The sequence below is a fragment of the Vulpes vulpes genome, chromosome 15, assembly GCF_048418805.1.
Source record: "Vulpes vulpes isolate BD-2025 chromosome 15, VulVul3, whole genome shotgun sequence".
NCBI lineage: Eukaryota > Metazoa > Chordata > Mammalia > Carnivora > Canidae > Vulpes > Vulpes vulpes.
Genome location: NC_132794.1, coordinates 62,154,338 through 62,169,240, shown reverse-complemented (window position 1 = coordinate 62,169,240; position 14,903 = coordinate 62,154,338). Strand labels below are relative to the sequence as shown.

The 14,903-nt window shown below is 34.8% G+C and overlaps 1 protein-coding gene across 18 annotated transcripts in view; it reads right to left on the bottom strand.

Annotated features, from left to right (window-relative positions):
• Nucleotides 1–14,903, bottom strand: part of TCF12 (transcription factor 12) — a 368,612-nt gene that overhangs the window by 106,795 nt on the left and 246,914 nt on the right. For all 18 annotated transcript variants that reach the window (XM_025998239.2, XM_025998306.2, XM_072738610.1 and 15 more), the window contains one exon: nt 11,998–12,062. In XM_025998239.2, coding sequence (XP_025854024.1) covers nt 11,998–12,062 — 65 coding nt within the window. The remainder of the gene's footprint in view (nt 1–11,997; nt 12,063–14,903) is intronic.

Below are 14,903 nucleotides of genomic sequence, written 5' to 3'. Positions count from 1 at the left end.
CTGTTGTTATAGCCTAATTACTAAGATCTGTCTAAACTATCCCTTATTACGCTTTTCACGTATAGTCTAGAGCAATTAGGGTCAATGGCTGTTTGTTGTATTTTCAGCAACTACTTCGTGCCTGACAAACAGAAGATTTCAATGAATACCTTTTGAATGTATTTTGAATGAATGAATAACTGAATGTGTATTCTGGGAATAGTAGCATTTTAGTTTGGTTTGAATGAAATATTTGCTTTGAAGGATAGTATGAGGTGTTTGAATTTTAAGGATGTTGCTTAAATGCCTAACCAAAAAGTTTGTGTTTTGTCCTCTAAGGGTTTCAGACTGGACATACGACAGGATGAAAGATACAAGTGTTTCTTTCTTTCTTTCTTTCTTTCTTTCTTTCTTTCTTTCTTTCTTTCTTTCTTTTCTTTTCTTTTTTCTTTTCTTTTCTTTTCTTTCTCTTTCCTTTCCCTCCCTCCCTCCCTCCCTTCCTTCCTCCCTTCCTTCCTTCCTTCCTCTCTTTCTTTTTAAGATTTTACCCATCCATTCATGAGAGTCAGAGAGAGAGAGAGAGAGAGAGACAGGCAGAGGGAGAAGGAGGCTCCATGCAGGGAGCCCGACATGGGGCCTGATTCTGCATCTCCAGGATCACACCCCAGGCCAAAGGGGGCGCTAAACTGCTAAGCCACCGGGGCTGCCCAATAACAGTGTTTCCTAGAAAAGTTAAGTTTTTGTTCCAAATATACAAGAGAATTTATAAACTGGACACAAGGAGACTATTTGGGATGACCTAATTGCTCTGTGGGAGAAAATTAAGGAAGAAGCTACAATATGTGTTCAATATTATAACTTATATTTATATTAGTTATATGTTCTCTTTCCCCAAGATGTTTTCCTCTCAGTCAAATCTTACCCATTTTCCAAGGTTTAAGGATTGTATATTTCCTTTGCAAAATTTTCTCTGTATCAAAATCACACCAATTTCACTCTCTTCTGAGTTCTAACTCACATCTGTGCCACTTCCTTGAGATTTACTACAGGTTATCTTATGATTTTCATTGATTTTCTCTGTGTGTACAGAGCTAGTCTCCCCCCATCTAGAATGTAAGCTTCTTGAAGATTGATGCTAAATCTTTTATTCTGTTGCTGGCCCAGATCCTTATACATGGTAAAACAAGCAAATTCTTGTTGATTCCTTATCTTTTAATCAAGTTCTACAGTGTGTGAAGCTCTCTGACATTTTTTACCCACTAAGAAGCAGCAGAGAAAAGATGAAGAAGCATTTAAATTTTAAGTGTATTTGGTTTGCTTAAAATGGAAGTTGCAACAGATTTTTAAAAGTTGGGAATGCAATAATTATTAAGGGTATAATAGTTCTTAGATAATAAAGGATTCTTATTAAAAACAAAATAAAAAACACTAAAAGTGCTAAAATCTGGCCAATGAAATGTTGAAATGCAATGAACACATAATGTTGTGGAATATGGATCTGTGTAAAACTCCCATTATTTGATTAGTTTTGAAATAAAGTAAATCACCTCAAAATACTTCTTAGGGAAGTTATTTTAAATGTATAGAAATTTATAAAAGAACTACCTCAAACCAAATGAAATCTAGAGATGAAACAATTAGGGTTACTGAATAGTTTAAAACACAGTAAACATTGTCTTAGTAGCTCGATTTTATGAATAAAAGCAATGATAGGGTTCAGGATATACCACCCCCAAACATGGTACCTTGGCATAATTAAATATTTTAAGATGAGTCTGAAGAACTGCCAGGAGCAGGATGGTCATTCTAACTGCCCCCTCCCCAGCCCTTCTTCACTAAAACAGGCCATAACATGCTTATGTGAGAGGTGCCCTCCCTATGTCAGGAGGAAAGGAACATCCTTATCTCCAAAGACAAAGGGATGTCAAGAGGAATGCTAAGAGATAGGTCTTATTAAATTTTCCCTAATTCACTACAATTACCTCATACTCCTTAATCTATTCATGTTCCTCCATGATTCTGTTCTCTTCATCAAACTTAGCATAAATGTACATAAGTCTGTGTCTTTCAGACTCAAACAATGAAGGAAATGTCTTCATTTCCTTAAGAAGGCTCTCAGAAAAAATTATGTTAAATAAATTTGTATGATTTTCTCCTGTTAATCTGTCTTTGTCAGTTTGCTTTTCAGACCCAGCCAGGAACCTTAAAAGGGTTGAGGAAAACTTTTTTCCTCTATTAGCAGTAAGAGTTTCTTATATTCTTACAGATATCTTAGGCTGGTAATTATTCCATAGGCCTCATCCTTTTGGGGGTTCTCTTACCAGCAGACCTGTTCTCACTCATGACTATTTTTCCTTTTTTTTTTTTTTAACACATAATTGATGATTTTTTAAAAAAAGATTTTATTTATTTGTTCATGAGAGACACACAGAGAGAGGCAGAGACACAGGCAGAGGGAGAAGCAGGATCCATGCAGGGAGCCTGATGTGGGACTCCATCCTGGATCTCCAGGATCACGCCCTGGGCTGAAGGCGGCGTTAAACCCGTAGGCCACCCGGGCTGCCCCAGCCTGTAAATTCCTACACACACACACACACACACACACACACACACACATAAATCCTAGTGAGGTTATAATTAGGATTGCATTTATCTACAGATCAATTTGGGAAGAAATGACTTTTAAAAATACTGTTTTCCTATTCATAAAGGTGGTATATTCTCTGATTTGCTGGGGTGACTTTAAGTTTCCATAAGCAATGGTTGTAGTTAGCAGTTTTTGGTGCTGACATTTTACATGTCTTTTGTTAAAACTTATTCCTAAGTATTTCACATTTCTTGGATGTTACTGTAAATGGCATTTCTTTTCATTTCATTTTTTAAAAGCTAAGCTGTTATTTACATATAATAAAATGTTCAGATCTTAAGTGGACTACTCAATCAATTTTGATGAATGCATATCAAGACAGACGTTTCTATTACTTCAGCAATGAGGTCCCTTTATAGAAGAATCCTCCTATTTGCAACCACTGATTTGATTTTTATCAACACAGGATGGTTTTGCTTATTACAGACATTTATATAAATGGAGTCATACAGTATTTTTGAGATTTGGCCTGTTTTTAACATAACATTACTGAAGTCATTAGATCATTCCATTTTATTGCTGAACAACATTCAGTGTATGAACATGATATAGGTCATTTATCCATTATCCTGTTGATGAACATCTGCATTTCCAAGTTTTAGGCTATACTGAGTAAAACTGTTACAAACATTTTTGAGAAAGTTTTTTGTGAACAATGTTTTCATTTGAATTAAATACCTGAGAGTAAATTGCTGAGTCATGGGGCAGATACATGTTTAACTTTTAAAAAATTGCCAGTTTTCTAAAGTCATTATACCATTTTACAGTCCCGTTAGCAATGTATCATCTTTTTAAATTTAGCTGTTCTGGGTAGTTGTATACTAACATGTCACTCTGGTTTTAATTTTCATGTGCCTAACAGCTAATAATGTAGAACATTTTCCTTTTGTGCAGACTGCCCATTTGTATTTTTTTTAAGAAAAATTTTAAAGGTTTTATTTATTTATTCATAAGAGATACACAGAGAGAGGCAGAGACACAGGCAGAGGGAGAAGCAGGCTCCCCACAAGGAGCCCAATGTGGGACTCCATCCCAGACCTTGGGATCACGCCCTGAGCTGAAGGCAGATGCTCAACCACTGAGCCACCAGGCATCCCCTTTTTTAAGAATTAAAAAAAAAAACTTATTTATTTATGAGAGAGAGGAAGGGAGGGAGAGGGAGAGAGAATCTGAAGCAGACTTTGCACTGAGGGCAGAGCCCCATGGGGGGCACAATCCTACAATGGCGAGATCATGACCTGAGCCAAAACCAAGCAGAAGCTTAATTGATTGAGCCACCCAGGTGCCCCCTCATTTGTTTATCTTCTTATGTGAAGTGTCATTCAAGCGTTTTGCCTATTCACTCATTTTTTTTAAGTAGGCTCCACATCTAGTGTGGAGCTCAATGAAGCACTTAAAGTCATGACCCTGAGATTAAGACCTGAGCTGAAATCAAGAGTCAGATGCTGAACCCACTGAGCTACCCAGGTGCCCTATGTTTTGTCCATTTTAAAAGAACATGGGTTGCTTGGTTATTATTGAGTTGTCAGGGATCATTTTGTCAGATACATGTATTGCAAACACTTCTCCCAATTTGTGGCTTCTCTTTTCATTTTCTTGATAATCACAGATTTTTAATTTTTTAAAAAAGATCTTATTTGAGTGAGTGACAGTGAAAGAGAGAGAGAGAGACAGACAGACAGACAGATAGGCTCCCCACTGAGCAAAGAGCTGGATGCAGGGCTTGATTCCAGGACCTTAGATCACGACCTGAGCCAAAAAAGTAAACATTTAACCAACTGAGCCGCCTAGGTGCCCCAATCCTTTGCCTTTTCAAATGAACTTTTATTTTTTGTTTTTAATTTTCCTCCCAATTTTATTTATTTATAAAAGATTATTTATTCATGAGAAACACAGAAGGAGAGAGGCAGAGACACAGGCAGAGGGAGAAGTAGGCTCCATGCAGGGAGCCCGATGTGGTTCAATCCCGAAACTCCATGCCCTGAGCTGAAGGCAGACACGTTTAACCGCTGAGCCACCCAGGCGTCCCTCAATTTTTATTTAAATTCTATTTAACACACAGGGCAATACTGGTTTCAGGAATAAAATTCAGTGGTTCATCAATTATATACAACACCCAGTGCTCTTCATACCAAGTGCTCTCCTTAATACCCATCACTCATCTAGTCCATCCCCCAATCTTCCTCCATCACCCCTCAGTTTGTTCTCTATCATTAAGAGTCTCTTATGGTTTTTCTCTCTCGTTTTTTAGCCCCCTTCCCATGTGTTCATGTTTTCTTTCTTAAATTCCATGTGAATGAAATCACACAATATTTGTCTTTCTCTGACTTATTTCACTTAGCATTATATACTCTAGCTCCATCCATATTGCTGCAAATGGCAAGATTTCATTCTTTTTGATGGCCAAATATTTTTTATATATTAATATATAAAATATAAATACAATCATGTTTTATATACACACACATATACGACCTCATCTTTATCAGTCGATGGACATTTGGGCTCTCTCCATAGTTTGGCTATTGTTGATAATGCTGCTGTAAACATTAGGGTGGGTACCCCTTTGAATCTGTATTTTGTATCCTTGGGTATATACCTAGTAATGCATTTGCCAGATCATAGGTTAGTTCTAACTTTTTGAGGAACTTCCATACTGTTCTCCAGAGTGGCTGCACTAGTTTCCATTCACCCAATACTGCAAGAGGGTTCCCCTTTCTTCACATTCTCGCTAACACTTGATGTTTCTTTTGTTAATTTTAGCTATTTGGACAGGTGTGAGGTGGTATCTCATCATTTGTATTTCCCTGATGATGAGTAATATTGAGCATCTTTTCATATACCTGTCAGCTAGGTGGATGAAATGATTTTATGTAATATCTAAAAAAGTCCTGCTAGAATTCTGACTGGGACTATATTAAATCTATAGCCTAATGGAAAAAATATCTAAATGATACTGAGTCTTCCAATTCATGAACATGGCATTTCTATTTAGTTAGATCCTCTCTGATTTAATCACTCCCAGCAATATTTTACAGTTTTCACTGTTGAAGTTTTATAATCTTTTGTTAAGTGTATCCGTCAGTATCTTATGCTTTTTGATGTAACTATAAATAGTCCTTTTTTGTTCATTTTCTAATTGTTCATTGCTGGTGTGTAAAAATATAATTATTTTTTAGATGGACTTTATATCCTGTGACAAAGCAAGAGGTTTATTAGTTCTGAAAGTTTTCTTTTTTTTTTTTTTAAAGATTTTATTTATTTATTTGAGAGAGTGAGCGCACAAGCAGGGGGAGAGGGAGAAGCAGACTCCCTGCTGAGCTGGGAGCCTGATGTGGGGCTTGATCCCAGGACTCTGGGATCATGACCTGAGCCGAAGGCAGATGCTTAACTGACTGAGCCGCCCAGGCGCCCCTGAAAGTTTTCTTGATGATTCCTTTGGACTTCCCACATGCACAAACATGTCATTTACAAATTCACCTTAATTTATTCTTTTCCAAATTTTATCTTTTTGCTTTGACTTATTACACCAGCACATAAAATTCAAGTGATGAGCATGGAAATTCTTACCTTGCTCCTAATATTAGAGGAGGGAGGAGGAACATTTAGTCTTTCACCATTAAGTATGCTGTTATAGATCTTTCACGTAGGTCTTTTTTATCAAACTGAGGAAACTGCTTTCTATGGTTAGTTTGTTGGGAGGTTTTATCATGAATATTTCATTTTTGTTGAATATCTTTTCTACATCTATGGAAATGATCATATTGTTTTTCTCCTTACTTCTGTTAATGTGCTGCTTAACTAAACATTTGAAATGTTCAGCCAAAATTACATGTGTGGTTTTATTGCTCACCTCATAAAATGAGCTGTAAAGTGTTTCCTCCTTCTATATTTTCTAAAATAGTTTTTATAAGATTGGTGTTTTTTTCCTCCGAGCATTTGAAAGAATTCACCAATGAAATCATGACCCTCAAGCGTTTTATGGGTTTTCTCTCATAAACAATTTTTACTCCCCCTCCCTTATTTTATTTTAATTCCAATATAGTTAACATACAGTGTTAGTTTCAAGTGTACAATATAGTGATTCAACAATTCCATACATTACCCAGTGCTCATCACTCTTTGTGGATTTTTGAAGTTAATTTATTTTCACTAATAGATACACAGCTATTCAGACTTTCTTTCACCTTGTCCTTATGGTATTTCTGAAGAAATTTATCTTATCTAAATCGTCAATTTTTTTTAAAGGATTTTATTTATTTATTCATGAGAGACAGAGAGAGAGAGAGAGAGAGAGAGAGAGAGAGAGGCAGAGACACAGGCAGAGGGAGAAGCAGGCTCCATGCAGGGAGCCCGACGTGGAACTCGATCCCAGGTTTCCAGGATCAGGCCCCGGGCCGAAGGCGGCGCTAAACCGCTGAGCCACTGGGGCTGCCCCTAGGTTGTCAAATTAATTGAATTAAGTTATTCACAATATTTATTATCTTTTTCATGTATATATGGTTTATAATGTTAACCTCCCTTCTATTGCAGATATTGGTAAATTGTGCTCTTTCCCCTTCCCTCTCCCACTTTGTCTTAATCAGTCTAGCTAAGAGATGTTAACTTTATGGATCCTTTTAAATAAAAATTCTGGGGATCCCTGGGGGGTGCAGCGGTTTGGCGCCTGCCTTTGGCCCAGGGCGTGATCCTGGAGACCCTGGATCGAATCCCACATCGGGCTCCCGGTGCATGGAGCCTGCTTCTCCCTCTGCCTGTGTCTCTGCCTCTCTCTCTCTCTCTGTGACTAACATAAATAAATAAAAATTAAAAAAAAAAAAAAAAGAATTAAAAAATAAATAAATAAATAAAAATTCTGGTTTGTTAGTTTTTCTTATTGTAGTATTACATTGATTTCTGCTCTTATTTGTATTATTTGCCTCCTATTTATTTTGTGCTTCATTTTCTAGCTTCTTAGGGCAGAACCTCAGGTTGTATACCACAGATCTATTATTATTATTATTATTATTATTTTTAAATACAAGCATTTAAAGCTATACCTCTCCTCCTAGGCACCGCTGTAGCTACACCAACAAAGTTTGTTATACCATATTTTACTATAATTGAATCAGAAATAGTTTCTAATTCACTTTTAATTTTTTAAAATCACAGATTATTTACCCATGGGTTGTTTAATTTTAAAATATTTAGTGTTTTTCTAAGTATCTTACTGACTTCTAATTTAATTCTCTTATGGTCAGAGAATATGCTGTATGATTTCAAGTCTTTTCAGTTTATTGACACTAGTTTTATGGATTAATTTAGCACATGACCCAATCTTGTTGAATATAACATACAGCCTCAAAATCAATATATATTCTTCATTTGTTGGGAATAGAGTTTTATAAATATCAATGAGGTCAAGGTAGCAGATAATAAATGAACCAAGTTTTTTTTGTCTATTTTGTCAGCTGCTAAGAAAGGTATTCAAACATTTAATTATAATTTTATATTTGTTTACTTCTCTCTTTAATTCTATCAATATTTGCTTCATTTATTTTAAAGCTCTGTTATTAGGTACGTACATATTTATCATTATTGTATCTTCCTGAGGTACTGACTCTGATGATTTTATCATTATTAAATTTCTGTATATAGGGAGACTGGCTATAATGGGAAAAGAGGATGGTTAAGAAGCAAATGGTATGGGTAAATTTCCAAATAACTAAGTGCTACCTGAGTTTAAAGTTATTAGTCATTTTCTAAAGCATATAATATCTGAACGTTGATGAAATTTAAACCTCTTTGAAAAAACCAAGACCCTGTCTCTTCTGGGTTTGAACACTTGGAGAGAAACTTATGCAAATTACTTGAATACAAACTTGTTTAACAGATATCAGTGAAAAACTGTTGTAATGATAAAAGGATTTATCACATCATGGTGAAGTATTATACCTATAGTAAATAAAGATGATGGTTTCTATGTTCTGTGTTCAATCAATTAAAAAAATTTGATTGCAGAATGATCTATCAATGTTTCCAGTAATATCACTACACCAGTTTCCTTTTAATGGCTCGTCAGTTATGGGATTGTCATGAAAGTAATATGAGACCCACTTAGCAACATATTATTACATCATCTTAACATGAAGCAAGGCCCATCAGGCATTATTAAATTAGACTGAATTTTGTAGAATGTCAGCAGCATTTTATGTACATTAATAGCAGGGTTAATGTTCCTTTGGGGATTATGTTGAAGAAAAATGGTTTCAAAGTGGCATTTGGATATAATTTTGCAGTCACTATTTACATTTCCTTTTATTATCATTGCGTGGTTAAGATTTTTATGAGATTTGTGAATACATAACACAAAATGGCAGTCAATATGTTATATTAGTGTATTGTCTTCTATGACCCATAATAACAAATACTGTTTGGAATACAGGTTTTTCCTTGGATAGGAGTGATACATCTTATTTAACTCTTGAATATCCTGAGTTTACTATTTAGTATTTAGGCCTCAAATCAGCTGGTGCCATCCATTGTAATTTTGTCTCCCAATTGCAGCATAGTCAGAGCTAAGTAACAATAATAAACAGCAAGGTCATTGTTCCTTTCACAGTGAGGAATTCTTTTACTTGTTTTAAGTGCCACGCCCTCCTTATCTTCACTGATGCTATTTGTCTTTGCTGCAGTAAAATCTTTCCTCTGTGCTGAATTTTGGGCTTCCTCTTTGGGGCTCATGCCCAAATGAGTTAATTATTATTATTTACAAATGAGTTCTGTGAGTTCTTAACAAATTTTCCCCTCACTTGAATACTTTAAATTTCTTGTATATAGCAATTTTATTATTTTACATTTCATACATTCTTGTAACATTGTTTCTCTTTTCCATAGGCTACCTGATCTTTCCAAAGGGTTATAAACAATTGTTAAACACTGATCTTATAGTTTCTCCCTTTTTTATACTCAGTAGATGTTTATATTTGGCATATAGAAAAGAACTGGGTTTCTCACAGCATAATCCCCAGTCTATGTGAACTAGCCTCAACTAGGGCACTTGTTTAAAATATAAATTCCCAGGTCCCTCCTCAACAAATTAAAATGAAATGGTAGTAAGGGCATAGTCTAGGAACTGGAGACTGTTATACTGTAGTTAAAAGCATCAATCATGTGTTTAGTAGGTTTACCACTTGCTAGATGCATGGCCTTGAGCAAATTACTTAATACCTCTGGAGAACATCCATTTCCAATCTGAAAAATGGGTGCTGTTAAAAGGATTTTAATTCAGTAAATGGTAGTGACTGTTATTACAGTGCTATGCATCTAGGTTTAAAATAAATGTTTTCTATATGAATTGAATCTGGTATTGTACACCTCAAACTAATATAACACTGTATGTTAATTACATTAGAATTAAAATAAATAGAAATAATGAAAAGAAAGGAATTAAATCTGGTATAAACACATACTAATCTTCGGAAATACTGTTAAGATTTGTCTTTCAAAACTAGAAAATTATATGAATAGAGCTTACTACAGCAATATCTTTGCCAAGAGAGTATAAAAAATATAAGTGGAAACTCATTAATATAAGCATTAACTGATATATTAGATGCAGTTGTAGTTTCTCTGATATGTTAGATGCAGTTGTAGTTTCTAAGAGCTTACAACCATTTTTCCCTCAAGTTTAGCAACAGTGTTAACATTAGACCAGTGGCTCTCAAATCTTTTTCGTCTCTTAAAAAATAGTACTAAGGATTCAAAAGAGCTTCTGTGAAGTTTATCTCAGGAACGCAAGAATGATTTAACAGATCAAAGAAAATCAATGCAAGTTACCATATTATAATACCACTGTTGGGCACTGTTACATATACCACATATACCACTACTGGGCACTGTTTAAATTCCTCCACTCTAGCATTTATCCATGTGCACTCTTACATGTGTGTTCTCTCTACATACAAACACTTCCCAATCTATGTACAGAGACTGGTAAGAATAAAGGAGAAAAAAATCACTAGAGTTATGAGTTACTGTGATGGGGTTGTGCTAAGGATTTTCTCTCATTTCCCAAAGCCAAGTGAGAACTCTCAGAGATTCAATATGGGACATTTCATGGAACAACAACGATCTTTTCTGATGAGACTGTGAATATAATGACTTGAACGAATAATACAGAAATAACCGCCCCCCCCAAAACCAAATAGCTTTTGTTTTGTAGGTTATATGCATGGGAAAAAAATGTAAATGCGCATTTTGTAAAATATAGGGCTTTCACAAGTATATGCAGTTTAACCTTCAGAGACCTACAAAGTAGGTGGAAGCAAAACTGCTAATTCTACCTTTCAAATGAGGAAGTCAATGTAAAGATAGGATTGACAGTTAAATGACTTTTCTTAGGGACCATAGATCAGTAACTTGTAAAGACTGGATTTGAACCTAGGTGTTCTGATTCTGAATGGAACAATTACAGGAAATATATTAGAGTAGTACTATTAGAATAAGAGTTAAAATTGGTACACATGGCCATGTCTAAAATTAGGGTGGACCTCATGAAAGCCATGTAGACAGCAGAAAATAAATTTCATACATGCTGCCTTTCTTTTCTATTCTTTATTGGCTTGATTCTGTTGGGAATCTACAGGTAAGCTGTGTGTTTAGGATTCTCTCTAAAGATAGGGGAAAAAAATAAGCAGAGAAATGGCTGTAAAATTACAACATGCTAAGGAAGAACTGAAACAATGCTTCCGAGTCAAAGAGACTTTTGGAAGCCTAAAGAATTGGTTAGAGTATAGGAATGAAATGAACATATTTAGAACATCAGTAAGTTTAACATTACAGGACAGTGGGACACCTGGGTGGCTCAGTGGTTGAGAGTCTGCCTTCAGCCTGGGTCATGGTCCCAGGGTCCCAGGACAGAATTCCACATTGGGAGCCTGCTTCTCCCTCTGCCTATGTCTTTGCCTCTCTGTGTCTCTCATGAATAAATAAATAACATCTTAAAAAAAAATTACAGGACAGTAAAACTACACAGAGCGATTGTATGTTCTTCATGTATCAGCAGCTCCACTTTTTTTGAGGAAATATGCAAAAATCATTTCCAGATATGATAAGCACTTTGGAAAGGGGCAGCAAGATAATTGTTACTTTGCTTCCAATTTAGATGGAGGTGAGTTATAAAAATCTTTGATGGTAGAAAAAGTCTGTTGAATTGGGGAAGAAAAAACATTTTAAGCAGAGGAAGAAGAAAATATGTTTAAAATCTTACATTTGGTTACACATTAAAGGCACAAATTATGGTGAAATTGGATAAATTTCTACCTCCTCTATCAAAGTCTTTATGTATGTGTTAAAAAAAATAACCTCACTTTTGTATTTATTAAACTTACTTGACAGCCTGGTAATCCGGTGTCTCTGCTGTACAGGGAAAATGAGCCTCTCTCTGACGTTTTTCCTATAAAACAAAGAAAATAACTATACAAAAATCCTCATTTATTGACAATCAATTCAACTTCTAGACCATTCATAGTAATTACGTTGTGATTTGGAAGTATACAGTATAAAATGGAAACAAGAAGATAAAATCCAATAAATAAAATTAAAAGAAAACTTACTATCATTCCAGTCAGTTTAACAAATTCTAGCTTTTATAGAATAGCATGTGTTTTATAAAATATCCTCCATTGTGAACCAGTGAAAAAATATTCAAGAGAACAAATATCTATATAGCCAACAATATGATCTACCCAGTAGGGAGAATGTTTTCCCATATTTGCTTAGACTGAGTATTTCAAATCTTTCTCCTTTCTCTCTCAAAAATTAAAACAATGTAGATATAGTTCAATTCTCACCCTAGACCCCAAGATAACCATTAGCAAAAGGTTAGTATATATGGTTCCCATGTATATTTTGAAAGTTTAATATATATTCATGTACTCAAACAATACACATTACTGTTTGTGTTTAATACATTTAAACAGATGGGATTATATAGTATCTATCCCTTCTGACACGTGCATTTCCACGCAATATTATGCTTTTGAGATACATGTTGATAATAGACACCTAGTTTATTCCTTTTTACTGCTATAAAATGTCCCATTATACAAATAAAACCACAGCTGATCTATTCTCCTACTGAGAAATAGTTTCTAGTTTGTTATCAGGAAGAATGGCGAAACAAGTATCTTCGCACATGTGTTATACATACGTAAGACTTTCTCAAGGATAGACACAAAGAAGTGGAGCTGGAGTAAAGGGTGCATACTTTCAACTTTATATGTATTGCCTTACTATATTCTCTAAAGTCATCATGCCAATTTATATTCCCAGAAATGTGTACAAATTCCTTTTGGGAGTATATCTGCAATTCAAAAGTTGGATGGTTAAACGTCAGAAATGGTATGAGCCAGTTCTAGAGGGAGAGTAGATGTCGCACAGTGCTGATACTGGCAGCAGTTCTTACTTACTTGCTTTTCAATATACTGTTCAGTAAATTTACAAATATTAAATATAAAGGTTTTAACTAAGCAGTCTCACAAATAAGACATGTTGCTCAAAAAGACTTCTGTAAAGATCACAGTTTGATGTTAATATTAAAGATGGAGACACAAATAAATAATGACAATAGCAGAGCTAATTCTTTTTCTCCATCCCAAGGTAAAAACAGTAACAATATAATTAAATATGACCAATTATCCAAAATATTTAAAATTACTTTTTTTAAACTTCCCCATAATTATATACTATAAATTGAGGTATTAACTTTTGATTATATAAAAATGTACAGTTTATTAAATTTTAAAACTCCACACATAGATGGGATGCTCAAAATTATTTGCTGATATAGTGCATAAAATTAAAAAAAAAACTTAGGAGACATATGAACTAATATTTGATTTTTTTCACTGACATATACATGCCACAGTGGCCAACTGATATAAAATCTTGCTACTCTAAATTTGGCACATACTGACTCCTTAATATACAAAATAATCCTTGTAATAACAAAGCTAGTTATTAGAAAATACTGTAATAATTCAGGGTATAATTTCGGAACCCATTAGGACATTATAGCACATGTCTTAAAAGCACTTACTGGCTATTAGTGTTGAAGCACAGATTCCAGGTGAGGTAACATCAACACATAAAAATGCAGATTTATGAGAAAAGGTTAATTAATGTGGTCTATTTGCCTCACAGTTTCACTATAAAGCAGTATGTTCTACATAAAGAGCTTTAATTTGCAACATATCCATATGGAATGAAAGGAAAAGACTGTAACTCTCTAAGGATGTATCTTTTACAAGTAAGACTGCGTTTAAGAGTCAAGATGATATATGGGGGTTCTGGGCTCTACTCGTCTACTCTTGGAATCCAACCTCACAAAACCACGAAAAGATGGTACTTTTGCAACGGTGGCACACATTCCCGGGCCTCATCAAAATGATCAGAAACTGGGCTGAACCAAGAAGATGGCAGAGACGAAGGGAAATGCCAACTCAGGATGATTGGCCGACAGATTACTGAGGGAAAATAACAGCACATATTTATGGTTTGGAGGTATTACTTTAATCAAATAAATTTATTAAAAATCATTCTCAGTATATCTTTTTTTTTTTAAGTAGGAGCCCAGCGTGAGCTTGAACTTCTGACCTTGAGAACAAGACCTGAGCTGAGACCAAGAGTTGGACACTTAACTGACTAAACCACCCAGGCGCCCCAACAGGTCTTCAACTTTAAGAAAATAATGCCTTTAACAACAAATGATGTCTCATGTACTTGACAGGATAGAACTGGGAGACTATATTAACATTTTCAACAAATACCAGAGTTAAAAAAAGGTTATATTTGTCTTTCACCATAGTATACCATCAATTTATTGCTGGTTGAAATACTCAATAGGCCCTCTCTACCTTGCAAATTCTTCCTGAAACATTAAACAACTAATAAAGACTTAAAGCTAAACAACAAGGTCTGTTAATTTTCATTCAAATGTACCAGAGTAAGAAACTTTTATTTTTCAATTGTTCAAGTAGAAAAGGGAACAAAGTAAGAGATCAGTATTAGCTCTGTTTTTAAACCGCTTTCAATACAATTTTAACTGCAGGAAAGAGTGTGGAGGATAATTGTTATTTAAGAAAAAGTTTTTAAGCCTACTTTCCTGTACCTATTAAACTTTGTAAACTTATTCCTTTCATAAGGATATTCAAATCAGAGAGAAGGAAAACTAATTTAACATAAGCTAAAAACAACAGAGTAAAAGTTTCTTCTGAAATGGGAAGTTGATAGTTTG